Genomic DNA, 27,452 nt, shown 5'->3' with positions numbered 1-27,452 from the left:
ATTGCCCCTTCTATTTAAAAGCTCAAGTTTACATTGTCTGGAAAAAAATCGACAGACACTTCAGTTCCTCGAACTTTGATGCTTCTGCACTGCCTCATGAACCCGTCTCCCTTTAGTCGATGGGTTATAAACTATAATGTAATGTAATCCAGTTATGTGATTTTTATTGATATACACAAAATAATAGAGAAAGGTCAGGGGTTACGCTGTAAGCACACTCCAGCGGCTGTCTGGCACTCGTCTACGGTAATAAATAGTCTTTCAGCCCGCTACCCTGTGTCCGTGGACGTGGTACGCTATTTCCCTTTTTTCACACCTTCAATTCACCCTCGCAACGAGTTGGGGAAAAAAAGATGCACTTTTGCCCCGTGGGACTGACAAATCTAAAGCTAAAAGCTTTCAAATATTGTTCAGCTGGAGGACATTCTACGAGGGGATTGACTCTAGTAAACCTTCTCGCATGCATACACCGAGTTGTTCTGTACCGGTGTTATTTCTAGGGTTTAGCACAGCCGGTCGTGTGGGCGGGAATCGCACAGTGACACGGCTGACTTTGATACCCTATAACGTGACGTCATATCGTCTTCTGGAGGACATTATGAATATATGAAGTTGCGCAGTATGCATTCCAATCTTCTGTACGTGTACATGTATAATGTACATACAGGCCTAGCAGACTTGCAATTGAGAGAGGATAAGAAAATAAGGGATACGTACACCAGGCTAGCTGATACGAATGTCTAGTCTGACATGGGCGAGCTACCGAGCGACCTCGATGGTTAATACCGTCCGTGCGTTTTACAAGTCCCAGGCTTCTGGAGAAAATCCCTGCTACCGTGACCTTGCTATTTCTTCCGGTCGACATTTCTCGCTCTGTCTGCATCCGTATCCAACTTCGTACACATTCTCGGAGTGAGCAGATTTATCTTCTTACTGTGCTCGTGGAGGCAAACGCAATCCGTGCATGGCGACACTTTTTTCGGTCTTTTTGAAGACATTAAAGTGCTGCTTTGAATCTGTTTTATAGAAATTGGATTTCATTTAAACATCTTCGTTGCTCAAGTGTGATACAAGAAAGAAAACAACTGAATAAATTCTGTTGCCTTAGACGGATTGTCGGGTGATCGTGTGTGTGTGTGTCAGTTTTGGGGGATATTAATGGGTGGTAGAATTAAAGTGAAGATGGTTTGGACACGATCAAACTTGTCACTCATTCTGGTGATGGTGTGTGCAATCTGCAAGCTCAGTGCGATCCCTTCCCAGGCGTGCATGATGAGGAACGAAGCATGGACGCCCAAATCGCTGGAGAATCGTACCGTGCTTGCTCCGTTGGTGATCGCCGGGACTGTGCTGCGACTGCGGGACCGGGCCCTGACGCCGCCCGGAGGCAGCGGCGTGTACTCCGCCGAGGTCGAGGTGGATGAGGTATACAAGGGTTACCCGTTCTTCAACAAAGTCTCGGCTCTGACAGACTCCGAGTCAGACGGCAAGGTGTATCTGATCGGGGGGTTTGGGTCTAGGGAGAGATGTCTGGCACAGGTGGAACCTGGAGGCAAGTACATCATGTTCCTGACTGCTGTTCCCGTGAGGAACGGGCGAGAGGAGGACGGCATGAGGCTTCTGGCAAGATACGATGACATCTTTGGAGCAGTGGTGGAATTTGACGCAGAACAAGAGGCAAGGGTGCACAAGGTTGTAGGTGAGTAAGGATTTTTATTTGAGTTATAATATCTCCCCACTGTTTCTATCAAAGCGCTGTTACGTCTTACCCGAGGAAGATCGTTAAGTTTCAGGGTTAGTAGTTTGGTAAGCTTAAGACAAAAAGTAAGAACATACCTCTTTTGGAACACTGCGCGCAAAGTGAGTCAAAGGAGTATATCAGAGAAAGATGGGCGTGACTCTAGAGACTTGGGTTGTTGGAGAATGAGCATGCAATTCTTTGTCTACATCATAACCTAGGGCCGAATGAACCATCAACTCCAACGGGGATAGGCATGTTTCAATATAGCTCTGTGTACATGAGGGCAGCGTTAGCTTTATTCTCGTCTCTATACCTCCCCCCCCCCCCCCCCTCGAAGGATATTAAAACTCCGAGTCATAATTTCCTCACGGAGATCGGAGACACGTTTTACTTTTGCTTTCAGTTTTGTGATTTCTATCCACCTGAGCTTAAGCCTGGGCTAAAGCAGCGTTCGGTGAAAAAAAAAATTCAAGGAACCAATCTTCGCATGTACTTATTTCGCAATCACTGGAAAGTAATATCGGGTTGAACTTAGATCGAACAAAACGTCTCTTTCTTCCCAGGCCTGTCCAGGCATAGCACCTGTTAGCGTTTTGTCTCTGCCAGTGCGAATAGGGGACCTGTAATCTTTGAAACACACACATTCACACAGGGGCAAGTTTCGATTCAGCTCTTTGAAGTTTCAAACTCGCCAGATTGTCTTGAATTCCAACCAAACGCACATCTGCTATGTGCATCACCGTTTTTCTCCAGTGTCTCGGGCAATTTCAAGGCCCCCGAATTCCTGACATTTGGGGAGATTTATCGACGAAAAAGGGGAAAAGGAGGAAATTGATTTGACTTCAGGGGAAAGTCCCCCGCGACCGTGGCCCCTCAGTAGGGAACTAAGTTCCCACGCACGTTGCTGATATTTTCAGTATGTGACACATTGCATTACTTAATTTCCTTGTAAACAAGTTTTTTTATTATCGTTTAAGACGAAATGTTCCGGTTCTCAGCGTTTAAAACCCCACATTCGCCTCGCCAGATCGTAATCTAATCCTCAACCAATTCATCAATAGAGTTTCCTAGAAGAGTCTTTTCAGAGAGCACCTCTACGTGATTTTTGAGGTTTTAAGAACCCGTTTTGTTATAGTGCGGTTGCGATCGCCAAGAGTCATTTTTTTTTCCAGCATTATTTTTGTATGTCTATGGTTTTTAGACTGTTGAGCGGATGGGGGCGCTCTTTAGACGCCATATTAGGGGTTGCAAAAGAATTTGATCAGAGGTTGATGTACGTTTGCAGCTTGCTATTTACCCAATTTTACAAAAAATTGATACCAGACTGAAGAGAAGTTGAAAAATTGCTTCGGTTAATGTTACAAAGGACCATTTGCTTTTTGCGTGCATATTTTCATTTGAAGGAAGAACATTGCTCAAAATGTTAATTAATAAGGGTGCATTACAACTATCTTGCTAATTCGGTTTCAGCTCAGTGGATTATACATTATTGTTGGGGTCTTGTAATGGATTCCGTTGCTAACGCACGTGGTAAATAAATGTGCCCGAGGGCACATTTTTTTTCAAACCATCTTCAATGATTGTTTTCTTCCGAATGAAAAAGGACAAAGACAAACTGAAAAGGGTTGTGAAACAAGCATCAAAGATTCTGGGAATGGGAATAAATTTGGATGAAGTCTGCAGGGAGAGGGTACTAACTAAGGCTCGAAGTCTAAGTGTGGTGGAAAATGGTGCGCATCCCCTCAACACATACTTTAAAATACTTAGTAGTGGTAGGAGATTTCAGTCGGTAAGGGCAAGAACAAACCGGTATCTCAATTCATTTGTACCATTGTCCACACGTCTCCCTAATGATCAGCACTGATGCAACAAACATGTTCAACTACACGTATCTTATCATTATTCCCATCTCCAACGCAGTCAGGTTTTTCATTTTGATACTGTTTTTCCGGATCTGTCATTTTGACTGATATGCTTAAATATTTATTTTCATAGTAATCGTAAGTATTATTTTAGTAATTTGCTTATTTAAATTTTCTGGATTATATTAATGAATTATCTGTTTATGTATTGCATGTGACAAATCAAATTTCCTGGAAGGACCAATGAATTGAAATTGAATTGAAATTGAAATTGAAAAAGAAATTGAATTGAATTGAATTGAATTGAATTGAATTGAATTGAATTGAATTGAATTGAATTGAATTGAATTGAATTGATACCATTTCAGGTGGAGGAATTTCTCAAGGTATTTGGCTCAAGTCCTATCTTCACTTTGAGCGATGATTGTCTTGTTAAATTGCAGCCTTCAACGTGGATTTCTGCCCTTTGTTCACATAAAATTGCGCTGAATTTGGTCTTTTCCACGACCTGTCAAATCGAACTAACTCATGCCACTTAACGGAACTACTCTCCCGTCTGATGCAGATGACGACCAGGCAAGGGGCATAGCAGCGTGCCTGTAGCCTAGGTGTCGTGGCGGCCTGTCATGTCACATTTCACGGCATACCTCCGACATGATTGACGCGCCAAACCACAGTCTCCCGGAGAACTCATTCCACGAATCTATTAGCTGCCTTTATTCCATCTAGCGAACATTTCGCGCACATGTTCACTTTTGATGCCATACGAAACGCCGCTCATTTTATTCTCTACCCCGATGAACAGCAGGAGTCAACGGTAGCTCATAAGTGACATTCCGACTATCAGTTAGTGTTAGGTTCAATGTCGACCGCCCGCGGACGACAAGCTTCACAGGTGCTTGGTAATTAATAGACCATGTCGTCCTTTGAAATCGACATTACCCACATTTCAAAAGTGGAGTTTCTATTATGCTTACAAACAGAAAGACTGTCACAACATCAAAACAGTGGGATGTATAGATACATTCTTGAAAATGTATACTAACATTAAGGAGTTTAAAGGTTTGTGTCAGTTGTCGACATTATTTTCTAACATTCACGACAGGCTTGGGACTTGGCCAAACGGATTTTCTTTTATATTATACGAGAAATTTTCAGCAGATATAGAAATTGGCAGCTATCAAACTGCGGCATATAGTATCACTTCAACTCAAGGTAGATACCTGGCAGATTTTCTCATGAGAAAAATCAACAGAAGTAGAAATTCAACAGAAGCAGACTCAGCATGTTGCAGGTTCTCCTGGTCCAACTCTGACCGTGAAATCCAGGACTTTTCACCGCCCCGGGCTGAGTTTGTTCCCGGGAGTAAACGGGTCAATTTCACCGCCATGTCACAGATACTGACACCTCCAATCCGTTACAGGCTGGACGTTACACTGGGGACGATATAAAGGGTAAACACCTCTGGAAGGCGGACAGAAAAGAACTTGGATGGACGTTTAGCTACCAAACAACCTCGGTTAACCCTTTCGGTTCTTCGGGAAGGAAATGACGCAATCAGGTGGTATGTGCAAAGACGATCGAACCAAGAATGTGACTAAGTCGGATGCCCCCGTCAAGAGCAATTAATATGAGTAAAGTTTGAAGTATAGCAAATGTTTCCGGTCTTGTTCATCCGCAAATTGTTCCAGATCTTAATATTCCCCTTTGAAAGCTTTTATTCCGTTGCGACGGGAGATGATTGCGAGGAGTTGACTGCGAGGAGTGTTGACTTTATACCGCAGTAGTGAATTGTCGTGCCCTGGGTTCGAATCCCAGCTATATTCCGACACGTGGATCGAGTTTTCAGACACTACGTTTCCATTTGTTTCCCTAAAGCTAAACATGTCTCTAAATTTCGTAAAGCGTCAGAGCCACAGTATTTATTGTGCATTACTGAGAAGAGAACCGGTTTCTTTATTACAAGAAACAATTCGTTAAAATAAATTTAAAATGAAACAAACAGTCAATGTCAATTATGTCATTGTGTGATTATACAGATATGTATGACAAGGCAATTCATCTTCGCCTTTCCCTGATGTTTTGGTCATGACGTCAAATAAACCTTTTTTTCTGCATCTGAGCTTGAAGATGCTGGAAGGTGCATCTCCCCTTGATGGCCGGCATCAACATTAATCTTGACTCGTGCCAGAGCGAGATGTGGATGTGCGCAGCTGTCAAACGTCTGTGCCACAGAATCAGCAAACACTGCGTGAAGTAAATCATTATTTGCTCAGCGTCCCCTGGGATTTAATTGAAAGCATCTGGGTTGGAATTTATGTCAAGGTGCGCGTCTGCGCGAGCCAGCAGCGCGAAGACACGACGTCACCGGGCGCCTAGCGTGTCTCTCGGGCCGTCTTCAAGGGGCGATCTCGGGTAGGGGATCCTCACTTCGCCCGCTGGTCGCTGTGGGTGACTATGTTTTGAAAGGTTGCTACCAAGTTTGGGCAGGTTTTGACTCTCGCAACAAACGGACCAAACTTTTTTTTATCCAATAACTCCTCATTCCACATTTATTGAACATTTGAAAGTCCAACTATTTCAAATGAATTTCCCAACGTTCGTCTGCTTACAATCATTGATGTTTTGTCGACAGACATGAGTGTTTTTATGTATACCAGTTAAAAGTATGAACTTTTTATGCATTTTTTCTTTGATCATAATTCTATGTGATAACTGAAGGCGCGGCGTGTAAAATATAAAATGTCAATAAAGTTTTCTAACGTACACTTTTACTCAGCTGTTTAAAAAGTGCACGACCACAGGGAGTCGTCGTGAGTTCTGAAGACATTTAAATTTATTCCCGAAACAGCAGGCACATTTGCTGAGTATTGACCCCAAAATTCCTTCGGGTGCCATAATTGAAAGGAAAGCCACACGATCGTCTGGGGTATACAATTTACGCGCACTTCGTTCTATCCCAAAAGCCCATGTGGGAGCATTAATGTTGCTACTTTTCTTGCGAGGAGGGAGTTTTACCAGCTGAAAGTATGCCACGACCGTAGATATATAGCTGGAAACAGAAACCACGCTGCGTATAAACACGTACACATCTGAAAGCTCTCAGATGCCCTGGCTGTCATAATTTGATAATTGAAGATAAACACTGAAAAGTGGGTTCACCAGGAGTGCAAGCCAACGCAGCGCTACTTGCATCTACTTCGCCCGGAATTTCTCCATGATGAAACCAACTCTGAAGTGTATTCAGAGTGTGACGTCATTGACCTCCGCCATTTTGTAGGAATATTTGGGCCTATTCCTTCTTCAAATCCCAAATGACTTTTTAAGTCTAATTCCATGTCAGGGAAGGAAATACAGCAATTTATTACTTGAGCGCAACAATAAATTGCACGCGTGTTTCGTTACTTGAATGACGTTTCATGCGTACTCCGTCTGTCCAGTAAAGTTTCCTTCTTGGGTTGTGTATAGCGCCCTCAGCGGTTCGTTTCCGTACGTGTAGTGCGGGCTGTTTTTGTTTTCGGTATGCACTCGACAAGAAAAACATGCTTTTCGCTGAGGTTTCCAAATTCAGAATCTGTTCTCTGAATGTGTCGTCAAATCCACGATAGTATCTGGCTACCGGCACTTGTTAGAAAAATATGTCCAACTTACGGGAAATGTTTTACTGTGAATGGTGCAACAAGTTTAGCTTTTTTAATTCCAAGCCGAACGATGATAAATTGCAACCACGGAAATTGAATTATCGCTGATTTCCCTCGGTGTACATATTGAATTAACCATGCATCCTTTACGAGTAAATTAGCAATCTTAAGTAATCCTTAATAAAATGGTTTGTGAAATTCTGTTTGGCTACCTCTTTGGAAATCACGCGAGTCGTTTGCTGAAGGGTGTTGTTCCCAAAATGTTCCTCAAAATTGCAGAGGAACCGAAGCTATAGCACTCCTAAAGAGATGCGTTTATTATTAGTGAGTTTTTTTTTTAGCTTTTCCAGAGAAATCTGCTGGGTCTGGGACTCTGGGTGAGATGCGAACCCGGCACATGTGAAAGGCGAGGAAAGTACCACTGCGTGAAATTGAGCACCAGAACTGATTAAAAGCTATGGGCTGTGTGACTGTTTGGATCGATTTAATTAAGCGATTTAACTGAGCTTACATTTTGCCATGAGACACTGTCCTGCTTCCACCATCGGTCATTCTAGATTTACTGCTCTAAACAACCAGAGAGCACCAGACTAGTCACCTGCTAGGGTCACGACATCGAACGGGCTGGACTCACTGCAGTAAATTAAACCTTACCCTAGATTTATACACAGGAAGTTGTATTCTCTGACCAGGGTTGAATTATTGCATTTCAAAATACATTGGACACAGGAAGTAGTTCTCACAGGTTTACTGTTCGTGATGTCTGGAGTTATAGCTTTAAAGATATCCTTCAGCATTCGCAATTGGGTTTATATCTCAATTTGGGAAGATGTCCACGAAAGGCTGGACATTTGTGTCCAATCGTTTCAAAATGAACATAATATCCACAAATTTTGACGATCTATTTGAATTATTTTATATACTTATGGTTTTGCATTTGCTTGAAATATTGCGATGTATTCGATATAATGTCCTGTTAATTTACATGGAGTTGGGGGAATCGTTTTGGTAAAAAAATCCGGCCATTCTTCAGCAGAACCACGCGCACATGCAATTGGGACGAGTGTAATCGTTCAACGTCGTTGACACCACGCATAAATGTCACATACCATTCGGCAGTCCTTATAAGAGGGTAACTCCACCTATATACTTTCCTCTTATCACGTCAGTACCCGCCATTGTAAATAAACTATGGAGGTTTAGGGTCAGGGAGTGTGTGGAGTGCTCGTTAATCGCTAGTAATGTTGAAAAGCAGCAGCGGGCAAGAATTAATTTGGACGGCTCTTCCGTTTAGCTAACAAACTCGGTACGTTACCACCATAACTAGGGGCCAATTTGTGAGAGATGGCTACTCGGGCTTCTAATTTTGGAAGTGGGGTTCAATTGGCCTGCCCACGAGTTTCAACAATATCATTAATGGCTTCTCAAAATTCGGAGGGGGCGCGCGCTGGGGGTACAGGCCTGGGGCGAGGGGACTGGGGGCTGTGCCTTGATTTGATTTGAAGTTTGATTTGAAATGATTGATTGATTGATTTGCTGATTCGGGTATCTCTTTTGAAAAAAAGACAGCTTGGACGGATCCCAGCATTATAGTTTCCCTTTCTAAACACTGTAAACACGTTGGGCAAAATGGGTTGATATGTAGACCAACGTTGGTCAACATATCAACAGGTTAAACTCTTGGGCGAATTTTTCCCATTATTGTTGGAAAAGTTTTACCCAAATTTAGTAATTTCAAACCAATGTTGGGTAAAATTATATTGCCCAACAGTGTTTTACCCATTATTTTTTACAGTGAAGGCATAATGTAATGTCCCTCCTCGGTGCTCAGACAATCATTTTCTGTTTTGTGAAGAAAAAATCTGTCAAAATCTCAGAAATCATGATGAACCGATTACCATTAAAGTATTCAGGAACCATTTAAAGGAGAAATTGGCGGTTGAGTGAAACTAACACGCCAGCGTAATAAATGCGTAATAAAGTAAAGTAAAACATCTCTTGGTTTGGTAAAACTCCCCTGGGGGTGATCAATCCTAATCCGATCACAAACTCGGCGTTTCACCTCTCTTCTTTTTATCAATCGCTGCTGTGAATGTTGATCTGGCCTTGGCCTGAAGGGGTCTTGGGTCACCACAGTGTTTGCAAAAGGGCGCTAATGGCTCGGGATGCCCCTGACTCAGACAAATTGAGTGAAATTTATCCAAAACTTGACCCGTTTTCAGTTGTCTTATAGAGGCCCGGTGAAAGTTGATGTGAAACAGCTTGATTTTTTTGTTGAGCACTTTTAGCGAACTGATCATATTTTGCTTTCGGTCTCAAGCCGTGAACGACTCACCTGTTTTATACTGTCATAATAATCCAGTCCTCAAGATGGGTGGACATTTTTCGAGATGCTTTAAAAAAGTTCTTTGACTTTTTAACACTCAAGCATAACGATTGGAACCTTACTGGAACCCTTTTAGAGACTGTGAAAGTCCCTAATAAAAATGAAACTGATGAAAATGCAGAAATTTAGTTCCCTACAATAATTGTTTTGCAGCAGTGAACGGCCAAAACAATGTATAGGCGTTAGGTAGGCTCTGTGCTAAAATAACACGGAAATCAAGACATTTATTTTCACCAGATTTCTCCACCTTTATTTGTAAAAACAAATACAAGGCCTTTGTGAAAAATACTTATATCTCACCATGTTTTGGCCGGAAACCTTTCTTGCAAGACAGATTCATCGGCGCAAGAGATAAAGAAGGGCAACAAACATCTTGGCTCAGGGCAATGTCACATTTATAGACCACACAAAAAATCCAAATATTTCTGACATGTCATCTGACCGAAAGACAATACCTCCGAACGACAAAATGTGTCGTCACTGAGATAATTTACGGCTACCACTTCAACTCGAGATGGCTATGCCGTGCTTTCTGCTCGATTGCCCCATCCGGAAAGCCTGATTCGGTCAAACTGTGGATATCACTATCAGCGTTGTCTTATCGGCTCATTCCACGAATATGATGGGAATCTTTTTGCACCTCCCACGTAGAACAATGCCGTGAATTGTGAGCAATCGTGTTTTTCGTGTCTGGACTGAATGTACGTTTCGGTAAGGATTTGAATTGAGCAACATATTACCATGGAGGAATATTACGAAGTGTATTTCTGTTCTTAACATAATAATATTAATTCTGTGAAGGGTTCAGTTAATAGATATCATCACTTTTGGAATCGCCAACCACGAGGCCAAGGGTATAGAATACAAACAGTAAATACAGGCGCGAGTTAAAGAAAGCGAAGGAATCCGTTGAAATTTCGCTTTAACGTTGATAAATTATAAGAAGGTGGAAAGGAAGATCTTGGCAAGGAGTTCCAGTGTGTGAGGCAATACGAGGAAAGAAACTTATCAAGCCAATAAACAATTATTCATTTAAGCTAATTAGCTCCTTCCTTCCTTAAACAAAATCACTTCCAGCATGTTCAGTTCCCGCTGACTCATAAATTTACTACTTTTATATGTTCAAAGATCTTCAGGCCATAAAATCTTGAACAATCTGCCCCAGTCACTCACCAATATAATGCAACAAAAACAATACACGCTGAAGACATTTCATGAAGCCCATATATAGCTATGGGTGTTGGGCTAACACAAATTCAACGTGGGTACATTTTTAGCTGGCCGCTTTTAATGCTAACAACTGTCACAATGAAATTGAAAAGGAAATCAAGTACTTTTACTGGCCCATATTTCATATTAATTATTTGTACACAAGTTAATAATTTGTAGAAGTTGCGGCATTGTTTTTTAGCTAAAACCAAACCAAACAAAAAAAGGTCACTTACCAAGAAAGGTCTTTTCTTTTCTTTAAAAAAAAAAAAACAATCGTTCACACTAGGCTGACTACGGGCTTGTTCACTAACTAATATAACCATCCATTTTCCTTTTTTTAAATTTCAGGATGGAGAGAATGGGCGCCTTGGTCATCTTGCACACTCACCTGCGGGGATGGCCTTCAACTTAGGCGCCGTATGTGCGTACAGGACGTACCGGACGCCTGTGAAGGCGCCGCGGAGCAGAGCCGGCACTGCAACAGCTTCAAATGCCGAGGTAACCAGAACACCTAAGTAGTAAATATTTATGCGCTGAGCGAAAATTGACTCACAACCCTCTCCAAGCAGTGTACATCACACGACATGTTTTTGGCTTGTAACCGGTAAATTCTATAAGCAAATAATATTATTGTCTCTGCTTGGCAAGTTTCCATGATTAGCAACTACTAGACATTTTGACCCCCGATGACCTATTACTCGAGTAAGTTGTACGCAAACGTGTTTGATTATGTACTTCAGTCAGATACTGTAGCAAGGCGCTGCCTGTGTGGCGTGTTCGGCCTGGGAGAACACGTAAAAGACACCTGGTTTGTACGCACGTTCGCGTACAGCGGTAATAAGAGCGCGAAATCTAGTGGTCATACTGGTGGCTTTTTAGAATTGAAGCCTAAATCCACGATTCTGCAAAAGAGATCCAAACAATAATCCATTCATTACGGTAATAAAATTCACTCTGAGCACTCAGACGGAATGACAAACGTCTCACTTTGTTTATTTGACCATAAAACAACCGACTACTGAAACCAACATGATTGATAAACTTCTTCAACTTGGCGTAGTCGTATACATTTCACGTCGCTCGGCATGCAGTGGGGAATGCTTCCTGTCATAAGTCTTGGTCCGTCATTCCGTGATAGATAAACCTTTCTGTCAATTCTTAAAAATAGCCGAAGTATTCGCATTAATCTCAGAGTAATATGTTTAGATTTCTGTTTACGTTGGCGGCTCTAAAGGTTGAAATACAAGTGTGCTATTCGGGCTTGTGATCATAGTTATCGGCCTACATGTATAAGTTGGACACTTCAAGGTATCTGAAATGATATCACTGTGATACAAAATATTTCGAATACTTCCAGAAAATAACCTGTCCATTAATTTATGAGTTGTAGCATACGCTTGATACGACTAACATAACTCCGTTGTTGTGAACACACCAAATACAGCTTAGACCTACTGGTAATTTTGAGTTCAATATCTGGCTTCTCAAGAGGAAGATCCGATTCAGAGTTTTCAGACTAACAAGAACAGTCATTAATTTTGAATCGATGAATAGTTGGGATGTGACACCACCAAGATGCGGTATCGTGCGGTCTTTAAACCACGCCTGCATCCACTATGTACCTGCACCACCACGTGACTATCCGCTGACCAACCAAATAACCACACAGTCTCAGTTATTCAAGAATCCAGTATATGCGATTTGCATAAAGCTTTGTATTGCTGTCTAAAACCTTCCATTTGAATATTTTCGCAGATGTCAAAGATTTCCTACAGCTCATGTCTCTGTCATCCTTCCCGCCTGGCGTGCGCAGATCTCCCCGCAGGAGGGCGTACCGCATATCCTCCGACGCCATCTTGAAGCTTCCCATCTCGGCAGTCTACCCAGAGGGCTTCCCCGAGGAGTTCTCCGTCCTCCTGATGGTCAAACCCCCTCGGTACTTCTCTAGCCGGCAGAATGGGTACCTGTATGCCATGCTGGTGACTGGACCGGACGGTGGGGTGCAGCTAGGGGTGCAGCTCAGCACCTCCCCGGCGCTGGTCTACAGCCGGCGAGACCGAGTGACGGGGAAAGTCCGTCCAGACGCCGTCACCTTCACCGATTACACAGTGCTGAAGAGGAAATGGAACGCGCTGGCGTTCAGCGTGAGGAAGGGGTCGGTGACGATGTACGCGGAGTGCACCAAGGAATTCCGAGTGGACTTGGAGGAAGGAGAGGGGATACGAGTCGGGTCTGGGTCGGGAGATATCTCGATCGGGAACCCAAAGCCCAATATGATTGACATGTACTTCGAGGTAAATTGGGCTTTGCAGATTTGCCGTAAAAAAAAGCCACATTAAAAAAAGGAAAAAAATAATCTGATCAGATACTACGTTAATGGGACACAAAAGTGCGAAAATCTACAATAAACATCTTGGTTCTACTAGACACTTCTTATTCTTAAAAAAAAGCAATTGTTTTTGCACCTTGGGCCATTTTTTTTCGCCAGTTTCTCATTGTAGAAAAACTAAGTGCTTATGCAAGAAATTTCAATTTACAAACTTTTTTTGATACCACGCCCCAAACCTCGAAGGGAAATACTTAATCCATGACTCCATGACTGTTTCTTGCCTCGTTTCCAGGGCGATCTTGAGCAGCTCATGTTGATTGCTGATCCGGACGCGGCATCTCTTCAATGTTCGTCCCCAGTGGGAACGGTACGTTTTTCCCAGTAGGTATACGCAGTAAATAATTAAAGGTATAAGCTACCATTTTGTTTCCTTTAGAAAAAAAATAATAAACCATTCTTTCTTTCAATATAAATTTTTGTTTTCCTTCCAAAGTTCTTGTCAGACCAAGCTTGGCCCTCCATGAACATCACTGACGATCTCCAGGGAGACATGGACAGTATGCTGATGGTCCCGATACCTGGCGTCAAACAGAAGCCAGACCATCCAATCACAATCGAGGAGCCAGTGACCACGCCCACCGTTCACGCGGTTACAGTTGAGTCCACCAATCTGCTTGGCAATGACGTCGACCTGGCCCCTGAACATGATTTAATTCCACCGACCACTGAGTTGTCCGAAGATCAGGTGACCACGCCGGTACCATTGTACAACGAGAACAATTTCGATTTTGTCGTCGACATCTTCGATAACTTGCTGCCGAATTACGAGGGCATTCCGTCGAGCCCCATTCAGGAACAGCCTCCAGATATCAAATTTGATAGCGGGAATGACGTCCTGTACATGCCCGAGGTGGATTTCGACGCTCTCCCGACTGCACCGATTGAAATTTACACTGGACATGAAACCTGGAAATCTGCTGAAAATGTGTCTCTCGGGTCCCCAGTTACTGAGGAAGAGGTTTTAAAACCCACCACACCAACAACTTTGAAATCAGAAGAATCCCCAACTTACACATCGACACCTGAAACGACTGTATTTACTTCACGACCAACTACTGAAATGACGATAGAACCCACGATAGTACCCACGACCACACCTTCTGCACTACCCACCACAATACCCACGACAGTACCACCAACAGTGTCTACGACAGTACCCGCGACAGTACCCGCGACAGTACCCACAACATCACGAGCGACAAAAGCTCTCAGCTCCACAATTAAGTTCAGGTTGGAGAGTGCGCACCGACCAGAAAGCTTGGAAATTGGGCACCGGCGACCCAATTCCGAATCGGGAAGCGCTGATGAGGTCAAAGAAGGTAACGTCCGAAACGGGTATTTTTGGCTACGGCTCAGCTTCGGTTTTTGCCTATTGACCTGCTGTAGTAGCCGTAGCCTTTGACAACAATGCTATGTTCGGACAGCCTGAATTTTAAAGGCAAATTGATTTTTTTGCAAGGGCCTGTTCATATTTCATTACGTAATAATGATATTGTTTTGATATCATAATTATAGAAGTGTGAAATTTGTTCCTTTGTATGCAGGTGAATTTCATCATATTGCTCGCTGATGGAAGTCGAAATTGAACCGTCGATTTAGCCATTTTCGACAAACAGTCGACACCTGTCGGCGCGTCTATCTTGTTAGCAACCAAACCTTTAAACTCACATTATTTTACACCTGTCTTAACGATCTGTCTTAATGGCTGCAGACTTTATATTTGGCAGCATTTAAGGTCATGCAGACGACAACCAGATCAAAATGTGCAAGGCTCTTAGCCGTACTAGGGTCAACTTTTGTAGTTATACTTTTTGTTGACAGATTGCCCGCCAAAGTCTAACTAACCTAACAAATTTTCATCATTGTATAATGCAATCCTTGTTTTCGTAATTCATGGTTTTATCATTTAACTTGCATGAAACCAATTTCAACATAACCAAACAAAACCAACATCCAGCCCATGTCACTGCTCGCACCCTATTATACCCCCATTTTAACCGACATTACTAACACTCACAAGCGATTATAATGATAACAACCTGCCAATCAGCATTAACAATAACGCAATTTGAAACTGGTTCAGGTGCGCCATTTTGCGTCCGCATTTCTCTGATTTGTGTGCGTTAAACGTGACTGTCTCTGAGAGCGGATACAGTCAGTAGTTGATTTTTGTGGATATTACACATCGAAGAGACATTGTAATATGTAATTATTTTAAGGACAACGCATCACTTTTGAAATTTACAGGTATTGCCACAGTCGTTATTTTGTGTTCGTCAATGGAGGGCGCTTTGGGCCATCGGCCAAAGGCTCCTGCACAGAACATTCGTTACATGGTAAACATTAAAAAAAAAAAGCATTTGTCATTTTCAATAATTGTGATTCATTTTGCAAATACAGCTGTAATGTCTTCAGTTTTAGAAAACTGGTCCACGTGGAGCACGTGCAGCAGAACGTGCGGGACTGGTACCCGCTACCGCTTTTCTCGCTGTCGTCCGGGCTCCAGACTATTGGACTGTAAAACTGGACGGGGCATCGCGGCGCAGACTCAAATATGTCATCTCAATGACTGCAAAGGTACGTGGTACGATCGTCCTTGTTTGGACGAGTCAAACATTTAACAAGATCTTTTTGGGGGAAAGACATTCGATGGAGTTTTTACAGCCACATCCACGTCTGATACCTGGCACGGTTATTCTTGTGTCCAGCCTGTATTTGCTTGTGAACTTCAGTCTGCACGACTAATTAGCTTTCTTTCGATAGGCTTGAAATTAATATATAAAACCAATGATGGATTCGATAAATTATTTCTTAGAATAAATTACCAAAACTTCCCGAATTCAAAGTTCATGGTCAGGTTGAAAAGAAGTCAAAATGTGACAGGAATAAAAATGTCAGTGAAAAGTCATTCCCTGCGGACGAAATAAAGTGCTCTCATCCTGAACATCTCTGCAATATTTGATTAAAGTAAGATGTTGGCTGTAATTAAATGTAATTCCAAGTATCCCCTTATCTGGGAAATCAGGATGTGATGTTAACGATGATCGAGCTCGTAAGAATGCGTAAAACTTTATCAATATCCGGTCCAGATAAATCATTCGAAAGAAATCCTTAAAAATGCTATAATTATCTTGAAACGGCTATTTTACATTTGGGTCAAATTTCTTACTTACATTTGAGAGTGCGGAGGGTTTTTTTCTCAAAAGGTGGGGAACGTAACGACAAAGAGGGTCGCAGTAATTATTTAAATTGTGTTGTTAATTTAATTAAAAGCCGTGTCTACCATATTCGGGTGCAAAGTTTCTTATACATGAATCGCTCGATCTGTTGTTTTGCGACGAAAAAAAAAGCATACAGGGTGAGTAAAAAAAAAAAACCCAAATGGCAAAACCATTTTCTTCATGAAGTTCTGCATGTAGCACTTTCAAAAGCTAGGATATGAAAGCCTATTTGATAAGCTTTCTTTTAGTACATAATCATTCAAATCACTCGTGTACTTTTCAAGTTACGGAATTTTAAACACAAACACCGTTTTAAAAGTTCTGTCCACGGATCACAAAAAAAGTGTAGGGTTTCTTTCAGCAAAACGAAAACAATTCACATACATCCCTATGTGAATTGTTTTCGTTTTGCTGAAAGAACACTTACCTTTTTTGTGATCCGTGGAAAGAACTCTAAAAAGGTTGTTGCGTTTAAAATTCCGTAACTTGAAAAGTACATGATTGATTTGAATGATCCTTGTACTAAAAGAAAGCTTATTAATTGGGCTTTCATTTCCTAGATATTGAAAGTGCTACATGCAGAACTTCATTAACAAAGTGGTCCTGACATTTGGATTTCCCTTTTTTGACTTACCCTGTACAATGTACATGTATATCTGTTTGAGGACTCTAAGCAATATCCTTCCGACAACTAGTTTTATTTAACTTCTCTTACACATGTGCAGACTTATAAAGCCTGGACTTAGTAGCAAGTTTGTGTCAACTATACTAAAAACAATACCCTGCGCAAAATATCCAATCTTTCATTTTATTTCGGTCGCAAGAGAATGATTAAAGTTCCTCTGCTTCTTTTCTCCTCCCGTCTTTTGCGGAATGTCGTACTTTTGTGAAATCGGCGGCCTGTTTTATCTCTCCCCAGTGCCGTGGCTGAAGTGGTCCGCTTGGAGCATGTGCAGCCGAACCTGTGGGGACGGGGTTGAGATGCGAATGGCCTATTGCTATGACAACAAGGTGCCCGGATGCGAGAACGGCCAGAAGATCGTGGTGGAGAGACGAAAGTGCCGCAGACGGCATTGCTTCGGTAACCAAGGCAACATAACATACACAGAGAGAGACATAAGACCCATGTATAGAGCGCCCTCATTGAGAATAGTTTTTTCTTTATCTTTAATTGGCAGGGGTATAGAAACTTTTTACATGTGAATAGAAACCTTGTACAGGGGTAAAGCAACTTTGTACAAGGGTATAAAAACTTTGTGCTCTAACAGAGGGCGCTCTGTGCAATGTGTCTATTCGAATAAAATATTCTGGTTTAAACTTCCTACTGGTTTACAAACAGATTTCCCAATTTATTAAATACTATTTTCATTGTCACCGAAGATGTCTGCACTCCAAGCTGCCAAAATGGAGGCGTCTGCGGTTTTGATAGGAAATGCAACTGTCCGACTGGTTACCTCGGGGCTACGTGTGAAATTGGTAAAAACAACAAACAAAATATGTAACATTAAATTTAATTTGCATTCGCACACCTGACTTTCACGCGGTTTATTGGTATTGTAAGTTTGACCACAAATTTGCTCCCCAGTTTAGAAACAATTGTGTTTCAATAAAGTAGTGAGAAAGCCAATGTAGTTGTTTGTCATCTGGATGTAATATTGATAGTTTTTCCCATTCTTTGTGTCGCTTTCCAGGATTTATTTCTTTGCATTCTCATGTGAGTTGTGCATGTGATGGATAGTTGGGGGAGAGATCTTTCACAAAATCTGAATCACTACAACAACAGTTATACTTTTCACAAAACAGAAATGAAACGAACTAGTCATTCGACAGTTCATTTATCATGTTTACGACCAACGTTCCACATGCTGCGTAGAAAAAAATTATCAGAAAAACATCTTGGGTATTTTTTTTCTCTATCCGATTGTCAAGGTCACCGAATTTATCATCATTACCTAATTATCTAGCTTCCTGTCAAGGTGCAAAATGCGCGGTTTCTGTATCTAACGCCATTTGTTACTTGTCCCGCAGAATTGTGCCGTCATCCTTGTCAGAACGGAGGGCAATGCGTGGCCAAGGACTACTGCCAGTGCCCGGCCGGCTACGCGCCGCCTAGGTGCTCACGTGAGTCGTAAAATACAGATTAATATTCATTCTGTTATTTCCTCCGCGGATATGTAGCCGTTACTTCAACACTAAATGTCACAATTCCTTTCCTGGGCAGCCCTGATCGGGCCAGGATGTTGTGGTAGAAAGTGTTAACAGACAGGGTCTAAAAACTCATCAAACATGGACTTGTAATTAGCTGCACGTTCCAATTTACACGTAGGCCTACTGCCTACAGGCAGTTTATTGGGGGAGTCTGTGTCAATGATAGGTCGCCCTCTTGTGTTACTATTTGGAATGTCAGGGAAGTTGGGGGCGCTGTACACACCTATCATTGTAAAAATTGAGTGAAACTAAAACTTGATGATGATTTTGTTTTCATGAAACAGCCGTCTGCAACCCAAGATGCCGGAATGGCGGAACCTGCAGAGCACCCAATGAGTGCGCATGCCCTTCTGCCTACACAGGCTTAACATGTGAAAGAGGTAAAAGGGAAGACTGAACTTGACATATGAATATGGCATGAATTTCTAAATCTTCAGATAATGTTGTGATGTGTAATAAGACCCCCCATCAACTTCTGGATAAAAGCAACTGTTACGGTCATGCACTTGTCGGCCTAATGATTTGTTGAATTTCACTATTTTGGTTGCATGCACGCATTCTAAACGAACAAAAAAGGCCCAAAGTTTTTATCATTGTCATGTTTTCCTTTAGGTATTAGAAGATCAACATTTTATTGACGATATTCTCAGATGAAAATTCCCGGGGAAAAATCCTATGACCTTTATAGAGGGCATGTTCCATAACCAACCAAGATAACAAAGTGAAGGCACTTGCATTTCACTTGCATGGTCTGCGCGCGCAATTCAGTCACTCATTTACATTTAAAAACTGTTGCGTATCGATTGCTGAGTACGAGGATGGGGTGGGTAGGCGTTCCTATCGAAGCGTGAGATACAGCCAAACTACCTTCAGATAAATCTCTTTCGATTGTGAAATGAGAATTTTCTCAATTTCTTTCCTCTGTTTATAGCTGCCTGCAGTCAACCCTGTCAAAATGGCGGCACCTGCAGTGGCCCCAACACGTGTTCCTGTAGGTTAGGATACCATGGAACTTACTGCGAGCAGGGTAAGAACAGAAGTCTAGCCCTAAGTTGTATCTCGTTCTGATGGTGCAGAATCTGGGGGAGGGGTAACTTAAAAACTATTTCAACGCCTTTAGCTTCGTAAGACTCTGCGCGCCAATTAACAGAATGAACAAAAATGACAAGGACGAAATCCGGTTAATTTCCAAAATCGTTTCAAGGTGGAAATGCTTAAGCAATCAGAAGTATGTCTCTCTTGGCGGTATGTTATTCTCGAGAGCTACAGTCGATTGACTGACTGATTTACATCCTACAATAGATGAGTTTATATAGGAATTCAATTTCCTTGCTCCATATCAGCTACCTGCTCCCCATCTTGCGCAAATGGGGGGACGTGTGTCCGGCCAGGATTCTGTCGATGTCCACCCGCCTACAGAGGGCCTACTTGTGAAATAGGTGAGCTGGCTAGAAAACCAGACAAGCTACAGAAGGCAACACTCCTAACAGACAGACAACTATTTGACTCATTATTTTACGACCAACTGGGAATTACTCTGACAGTACATTCTAGTTTGATGTTATTCAGATGACAGTCAAGAACAACATACATTCACGTAATGCAAAGATAAGAAATCAAATTTGATTTTATTTGGAATAGCCCAAAAAGCCAATTGCACAGGCTTATTTCCATGCATTTGGGTCCCATTATTCCCACATTTTGACTTACTGTGGACTGACTTACTGCTGACGAGCAGACCGCTTGACTAATCGACTGATCAACAACACAACACAATCTGCCAGTGTATTCTGATACATGCACTGAATGACAGAGTGGCAAAATGTCAGCGCTTACGGACTGCTCAAACTGCCATAGTAAACTGTGAAAGCCTCAGCATGGCTACGTGTTGCGTTATTAAAACCAAATGATGATATGTCCGTGATAAGATCATTCAGAAAAATCAAAGCTTTTTGAGCCCTGTACGTCTGACTTAAACAAGAGGGATTCTGGTACCCATTTTGAAATTCTTTTACTTTCCCTACCCTTTTCCTGTTCCCCCTCCACAACTCCTGGCTCCACCCCTGCTGACTCCATAGGCTACTGTCGCGTAACTTGCCGTAATGGAGGGCGCTGTATTGGCCCAGACACCTGTATGTGTGCGCCGGGATTCCGAGGAGCGTTCTGTCAGAGACGTGAGATATTAGTAGACGCATAAGATGACTCCAGAGGGCGTGCTTGATAACGCTAGAGGGCGCGCTTGATAATGCATAGGTTGCGCTTAAACTTCATTAGAGTAATTAGTACGGTTAGTATGTTGCCCCAGGCTCTGTGTCGCGCCGATAAGAAAAGAACATTAGGAGTTAGTGCCGTATACTTTGAACAACCCGCGATTTGGTCAAATAAATTAAATACCGAGAGGGCGCCCTCATGCGTCGTCGGAGCTCATTCTCTGATTTTCACCACCCATCCGAACAAAAATTAATGTTGAAGTAGCTAGGTAGATCTTCTAGTCACGTGTGTATCATGGTTTGTCGTAGATCTTTGAAATATATTAAGTTGTATAAAACGACATGCGATCTTCATTTGAACCAGAAAAAAACACCCTTTTGATGCCTCTTAAAATTCGTATTGTTCATTTCTATGATTAATACATGTAATTCTATGTTTAAAAAGTAACCTGGTAACCTCTTTGTACTTATCGGTTCAGGGTCCAGTAGTTTGCGTTACGTACCCAGAGGGAACCAGCCAAGCCCCATATTACCCTCAAATTTTGCCAGGACCCATCCAGGTCAGAGGTAAGTCATAATAAGAAAGGAAAACCTAAAGCAAAAGTTATAAAATTCCGTCCCATTGATATTGTGCGCACAAATCTTTGGCTCAGTTAAAAAAAGAAAAAAATACCATCCTATAGGCGAATTTGCGAATTGGAAAGGATAAGCTGGGGAATAAAACAGAATACTGAATCTTTCCTTTTTGTGTTGGGCATCCTTGTCTATAACTTTTGCAGGAGGAGACGCCATTGTACAATACAGACGTCTTTAGTCAGTTACCAGCGAAGTTACATCAAGCCTGTTGCCATGACAACGAAGGTGCAATGTGGCCACTGGCAGCCTGTGCTTTGCACGCAGACAAGGTAGACCAATCGCATTGCACCCTGCGACTGTTGCGTGGGAGGAATTTGATAATTAACTTTGGGCTTATAACTTTAGACGTCTCATATCAATTGTATACATCACTTTATGTCGTTTGCATACATTGATTTCTCTTTTCTTTTCTTTTCTTTTTTTTTCTTCTTTTTTTTTTTTGGGGGGGGGGTATTCCCAGACATTGTATGCCTTCAAAACAATACAACATAATAATACATAATGGCGGAATATATTGCGCGCACATCAGTTATTCACAACCAGATATATTTTATAACCGCTTTGTACGGTAGGATTCCATGAAATTCACAATCTTTAAATATGAGTGTTGTTAAATTTTGATTCTCTGTAATTTTGTTCGCAGAATGGGCTATAAGGCAGCCTTCAGAACGTTCTACAGAATAGCATATCGGAGGGAGTGCTTATCTGATGAACAGTGATCATAGAGGTGACAAGTCTTGAAAGGCTAGGTCGGCGGACAGTAAATCGAGGAAAAACAAAATGGTGACATTTTAAACCGACACCACGCCGAAATTCTATTCTATTTTTAAGTGAGACTGCTGAGTATTAGTAAGTACTTCGCCACCTTCTAGATAATCGACAATTCGGTAATACTGGATTTGGATAAGGCTCAGTTAGCCTCACTTGACCAGAAATGAGAATCCATATTTGGTTCCCCCGTCAAGACTTTATCATGAGCCCGTCTTATTTTTTATGATTGTTAATGCTTACTGCGTTTGGAGCTAAAACTGCGAAATGCACGAGACTAAATTATCAAATTAGTTTATCTTCAGAATTACGTCGCTTGTACCTGAAGAAGTTTAGTGGGTTTTTTATTGAAGTAATGGTGACTTGGAGCATATTTTATCTGCGTGTAAAAGTCACTAAGCAATAATGTGCTTTTTTAATGTGTTTGTGCTGTTCCGATTTTTTTTAATTTCGTTTTCAATTTTTTTCCAGAGTTGTTGGGGTGTAACTGATTTTTTCTTAACTGAGTGTTTGCTTTAGATTTTGCCTTGATGCCTTCCTTATCATGTAGTTTGCGCAAGCGCACGCATGCGCAGTTACATTCTTGCATTTGGGTCCGAGGGAATACAAGAAAATCCCCGTGGTGCCGTTTCAGCCGAGTGTATACCCTTGCTGTGTAGACTTGTAAATAATAATATTACTGAACTTTTTTCTCTTTCTTGCTACTTTTCATAAATTATCTTCACTTTTTAATGCGTTTTTGTAAAACCGCCCAGATTTGTTTGTATCGGATGTAGCATAATTTCTAGGGCAGATTTTGTCAATAATCGTTGCAGTTTAATCATGAAAAAGAACGTTACAAGCAAAAATGTATGGATACCCAGCAGTTGTTTCTAACTCAACGAGTTTAGACATCTTCGTTTGTTCACCTTTAAGGATAAGAAAGTATAATAAAAACTCTCTGAAGACAAATCTCCATTAATCTCGTATGTTCTAAAGGTTAACCATACCTTTACTTAAGTGCGTAAACTCAACACATATTATGAACTTTTCTATCAACATTAGCTCGACCAAGAAAATCGGCTGAAATCTTATGAAACAAATTTAACAATATCACTTCCGATGTCGGTCATTAAAAAAAAAATAATATACCAGCCTCGTTTCACACAAAAAAACACGATTGCACTTTAATAAACAAAATTAGCAAAATATATATCGTGAACATTTTTCAAAACAAAAGTGCAAATAAATGTTATTTTGTTTACAACAAAGCACGTTGAATTTCAAGAATATTTAGCGTCTTGTGAGTTTGATTTTGTTTGTGTCTCGGACTACAAGTCGACAGCAAGCGGGGTGATGATGACAATGGGGACTATTGAAAATTCGAAAAGCCAAGGCGGGCGTCGGGGATTATTGGGGGGCCGGAGGGGGGTTCTAGACTAGGGGATAGCATGCCCTGGTAGCGATGCCGCACTGATTGTCCTTGGAGCGGGACATCCGTACAAAGCCATTCATTCCCCAGTCAGCGCCCCAGCTACAAGAAAAACAAACAAATAAAGAAAACGATAATAACTTAATCAAGTAAGATTCATGAAAGGCAGGGAAAGACCGCTGGAAAGCCAGTTATATTGAAAAGAGTTAACAGATGCTAAAAGTCCCAGTGTCAAAGCAGTGAACTGAGAAAGTCCAAGTTCATTTTATCCATACTTAGGCGTTTTCTTTGGATGTTCGCATCCAAATTACAAATTTTGGCTTCAGCCAGTAGTAAAACACGACCCTATAAAAGTGTCTAGTCAGACGCTTCCAAAAGCGTCTGTGCAAGCCGTGGCAAAGTAATCCAGACATGTCAATCTGTCCAGGGTTAAGTTGCCTCAATCTTTAGATTATTGCATGGCCTTCCAAATGGTATCTATTTTTGAGACTCGAGGGGGCGCACTACTTACCTGTTCTTTACTAGCCAATAGGGATTTCCGTTTTCAATTGCGTAACCGATTATAAGAACATTGTGCGCCAATGCCGTCTGGCTGCACTGGGGCTCATCATAAATGCCTGCAAGTAATAAGAGGACGTGCAGGAGCAAATTAGAATTACATCTCTTTAAAAATAAATAAAGTTATACTCAACCGTATGGATTTTTTTCAACTGCACCTAACGGCAGAAGTTCAAAGTGACAGACGATGAAAACTAAAGCTCGCAACACATCATATCATCCGGTAAATAAGTGAGACAAAATTACTCAGTCAAGTAATGAACGAATAAAGTAACCAATCATCAAGTCTTCCAACAAACGCTCACCTGATTGGTAGAGCTGGAAGGTCACGTGACTGGCGGCAATGGCGGCACTGATTGGTCCAACGGTTGCCACAGCTCTCTGGAGGGCCTTTTCATCCCCGCTGGGAAGAACAACATAAGTCTTTTCTGTGGCGACAACGTTTGCTGCATTGAAGCGACACTTCATGTCCTAAAAAGCATTACATTCAAAAGTTCGCATTTTGATAAATGATCTTTCGCTAATAAGGATATCAATATTCACGCTGTTGTCTTCTCAAAATTAAAAGCAAATTTGCAAGGGGTATGGAATAGAGGGTGCTTCCTTTATAAGAATCAGTAAAAAGTAATAGAAAGCGCAATGTTGTCTTCCCGGCCCCAAAATTCTAAGCGGGGGCACCGGAGGGGAGTGGGGCGTTCACAGGCACCCCCATCAATCCCCTCACATGCTCCCATGACCCGTTCCCAGTGGCGTAACTACAGGGGGATACGGAGGTTCGTGCCCCCCAGCGGCTGCCCCCCGTCCCCCCCCCGTCCCCCCCCCCCTATTTAAAATTTTGAATTTAACAAAAAAATATATAATTTGCCTCCAGTTCCCCCTTGAAAAATGTATGCACCCCGGGTGTCCCCCTAGAAGTTTACCCCTAGTTATACGCCACTGCCCCTACCCCCTCCCCCACTTACGCCTCTGTTAAAAATGGTAAGACATTGCTTTTTTGTCAAGTTGCAATCTCCATTAGTTTTATTATAATTCCTTCTTTATTAATGATCGTACTTGTGCTTGGTATGGGTACGAGGATTCAGAATCGATTCCCATGTTGTCGATGACATACTGGAAGGCCCCCAACATAGTTCCGCCGTTGCAGCCGGCGCAGTCGTATTTTGGCGCCGTGGCGCAGTCTACCAGGTTCTGCTCGCTGATCTCCGGCAGTTTGCCCGTCTTGTTGAAGGTTTGGCCTTCAAGTGCTCCCGTAGCACTGAAGGCCCATGCAGACCCACACTGACCCTATAATAAGAAACGGAGGCGAGCATTGAGAATAGGCCGCATCATGAGGGGTGAAGGAAGTATCATCAGTAAGTGGTTGAGCTATCCTCTCTTGGTGTCAGGGAAGTACTAAGGTGGGCTAAGGGATCTTTTGGAAGATAATGCATCATACAAATTGAGTCAGTTGTGGCAGGATCGCTACCTGGTTTTTGACAGGGGTGACCCATCCCTTTGAGTTCCAGTCCACGAAATCTGGGAGTGGGCTAACATCGATGCGGCTCTGTGTCGTTTCCAATGGGGCAATGGCTGAAACAAAGCCGTTCATGCGTTTCCTGAACTCAACATTCGTCTGAAAAGACACCAAAATAATGGTATTCATTAAAACATCATCAGTGACCTATTTGAAAGGTAGTTTGCTAAAGGTTATTACTTGATCTGTAACGGTCATCATTAATGTTTGCGAATGTACTGAAACTCATACTTGTACAGATTAATTTGTTTAGACGATCAAATACAAATGGCCGCCATTCATGCTCGAAGTAGAATTTGACCTTTGATATTAAAATTTCAAAAGATTTGTGATTCCCAACTGGAAGCAAGTAATAAAAAAACATTTGGCTCGACGTTTAAAAAATTATAATACATATTTCTCCGCCAAGCCCAATACAGAATATCTCAAATATCTAGTGATAAAGGTGTAGGCCTCATACAGTAAACCAGAAAAAAGCTCTGTTTTGGATAAGCACTGGTTATCTGTATTGGAGATTTTATATTGCCCACGCACCATGTCAGCGAACTGGTTCATGGCCATGGTGTAGGTGGTGTGGCCCAGGGCGTATCGCTGGTTGTGCTCGGTCACTATCTTGTAGTTGTACTCCCAGACAAATCGACGGTAGTCCTCCTCTTCAACCTCGTACTTCCTCTGGTTGTTGTCCTTCCACATCTGCCATTCTTGGTCCAGGTCAGGGCTGGTGGCTAGAGCCGCTGCCACGCACAGGGCAAGGATCAGGAACTTCATGGTCAGAGTACTCAATCTCGTCTGGATAAAAGATGAAGGAAAATAAAGTATTCTATTTTACCCAGATTTTCTTGGAAAGAACTCTTCCCCAGTAAGTTAATTAATAAAGGTTTGTTTTTCATCCATGTTTTCTCGAAGTTAGCAAAGAATCGGGTAAGATTTTAGAACATGTTTTGCACAGGTTCCGTTTTCTTCGAAGTTCAATTTTTCGGTACTTTCAATTTCTACATCAAGCCAACATTTCTCATGCAGCAAACTTTTCTCTCGCTTCACAATAAAACTCCTTCAATTCTGAGACAGCGGAGAATGAGTGTCCAGTTTTCCTTGAGATAGGAGAACCCACGAAATAATTTCTAGTATTTTGGAAAACCACATAAGCAAGGTCGAGAACGTAATCCACAGAGCATTAATGGTGGGATTTATACTGAGCATTAACAGTTGGAAAAGGGTATTGAGTTTACAATGCATTACTCACCAAATGAATGGCTAAAATTCAACCCATAATCTTGTGGAAATCACGTAGAATATGCACAGTCGCGTAAAACTGTGACCCGCAACGCTGGTTTGGTTATGTTTGCTTGCGATTCGCCTCACTTCTTCCCGCGAGATAACGTAATGTTTTAGTATACTTAGCCCTGGTGCAATAGGCTTTACGATTTGATTCAGGGTACATGGCGGGATCGCCCACAAGGGGACGGGGTTGCTAGTGGTCTTTGATAGCAAGTCTACTTGAACCTTGACATGCTTTGTGTGATCATCATGGCGGTGTGTCAGACGTTGAACTTTAAACTAGAGCTTTTATAATAAGTCTTGTTATTTTGTAAAATATTACTTCTTTACATTAAGAGCGATTGGTCACAATCCTGTTCAATTTACGCAGAGAATGCCTAACCTAAACCTGGACAACTTTTCTTTGGCGATTTTTATT

At 41.9% G+C, this 27,452-nt stretch overlaps 2 protein-coding genes across 3 annotated transcripts; one reads left to right on the top strand and one right to left on the bottom strand.

Moving 5' to 3' along the window:
* The first annotated feature begins 47 nt into the window (after nucleotides 1–47).
* Nucleotides 48–23,452, top strand: LOC119746321. 2 transcript variants are annotated; one of them, XM_038223202.1, is made up of 16 exons: nucleotides 49–1,699; nucleotides 11,191–11,340; nucleotides 12,598–13,136; nucleotides 13,464–13,538; nucleotides 13,665–14,550; nucleotides 15,647–15,808; nucleotides 17,372–17,533; nucleotides 17,833–17,928; nucleotides 18,481–18,573; nucleotides 18,945–19,040; nucleotides 19,592–19,687; nucleotides 20,004–20,099; nucleotides 20,739–20,834; nucleotides 21,350–21,437; nucleotides 21,650–21,775; nucleotides 22,150–23,452. In XM_038223202.1, exons 1-16 carry the CDS (start codon nucleotides 1,159–1,161, stop codon nucleotides 22,223–22,225), a joined length of 3,378 nt encoding a protein of 1,125 aa, XP_038079130.1. In that variant the 5' UTR covers nucleotides 49–1,158; the 3' UTR covers nucleotides 22,226–23,452. The 2 variants fall into 2 exon arrangements, with proteins under 2 accessions (XP_038079131.1, XP_038079130.1); XM_038223203.1 differs by lacking the exon at nucleotides 20,739–20,834 and having other exon boundaries at nucleotides 48–1,699.
* A 235-nt stretch (nucleotides 23,453–23,687) lies between these two features.
* On the bottom strand, nucleotides 23,688–26,524 carry LOC119744329 (procathepsin L-like). The gene is made up of 6 exons (XM_038220201.1): nucleotides 26,291–26,524; nucleotides 25,709–25,855; nucleotides 25,297–25,527; nucleotides 24,549–24,714; nucleotides 24,197–24,302; nucleotides 23,688–23,787 (listed from the first exon to the last, which is right to left on the bottom strand). Exons 1-6 carry the CDS (start codon nucleotides 26,522–26,524, stop codon nucleotides 23,688–23,690), a joined length of 984 nt encoding a protein of 327 aa, XP_038076129.1.
* Nucleotides 26,525–27,452: the final 928 nt, after the last annotated feature.

The sequence above is a fragment of the Patiria miniata genome, unplaced genomic scaffold, assembly GCF_015706575.1.
Source record: "Patiria miniata isolate m_02_andy unplaced genomic scaffold, ASM1570657v1 HiC_scaffold_7, whole genome shotgun sequence".
NCBI classification, from domain to species: Eukaryota; Metazoa; Echinodermata; class Asteroidea; order Valvatida; family Asterinidae; genus Patiria; species Patiria miniata.
The sequence above is the reverse complement of the archived record's forward strand: the minus strand, read 5'-3'. Positions and strand labels throughout refer to the sequence as shown.

Excerpts from the sequence above, each read along its gene's own strand:
- LOC119746321 (XM_038223202.1), top strand. The coding sequence starts at position 1,159 with ATGGGTGGTAGAATTAAAGTGAAGATGGTTTGGACACGATCAAACTTG. Across the intron at positions 18,574-18,944 it reads CGCGCCGCCTAGGTGCTCAC|CCGTCTGCAACCCAAGATGC; the intron begins GTGAGTCGTAAA and ends TTCATGAAACAG. Across the intron at positions 21,776-22,149 it reads GTGCTTTGCACGCAGACAAG|AATGGGCTATAAGGCAGCCT; the intron begins GTAGACCAATCG and ends TTTTGTTCGCAG.
- LOC119744329 (XM_038220201.1), bottom strand. The coding sequence starts at position 26,524 with ATGAAGTTCCTGATCCTTGCCCTGTGCGTGGCAGCGGCTCTAGCCACC. Across the intron at positions 24,715-25,296 it reads CGTACCCATACCAAGCACAA|GACATGAAGTGTCGCTTCAA; the intron begins GTACGATCATTA and ends AATGCTTTTTAG. Across the intron at positions 23,788-24,196 it reads TATTGGCTAGTAAAGAACAG|CTGGGGCGCTGACTGGGGAA; the intron begins GTAAGTAGTGCG and ends TTTTTCTTGTAG.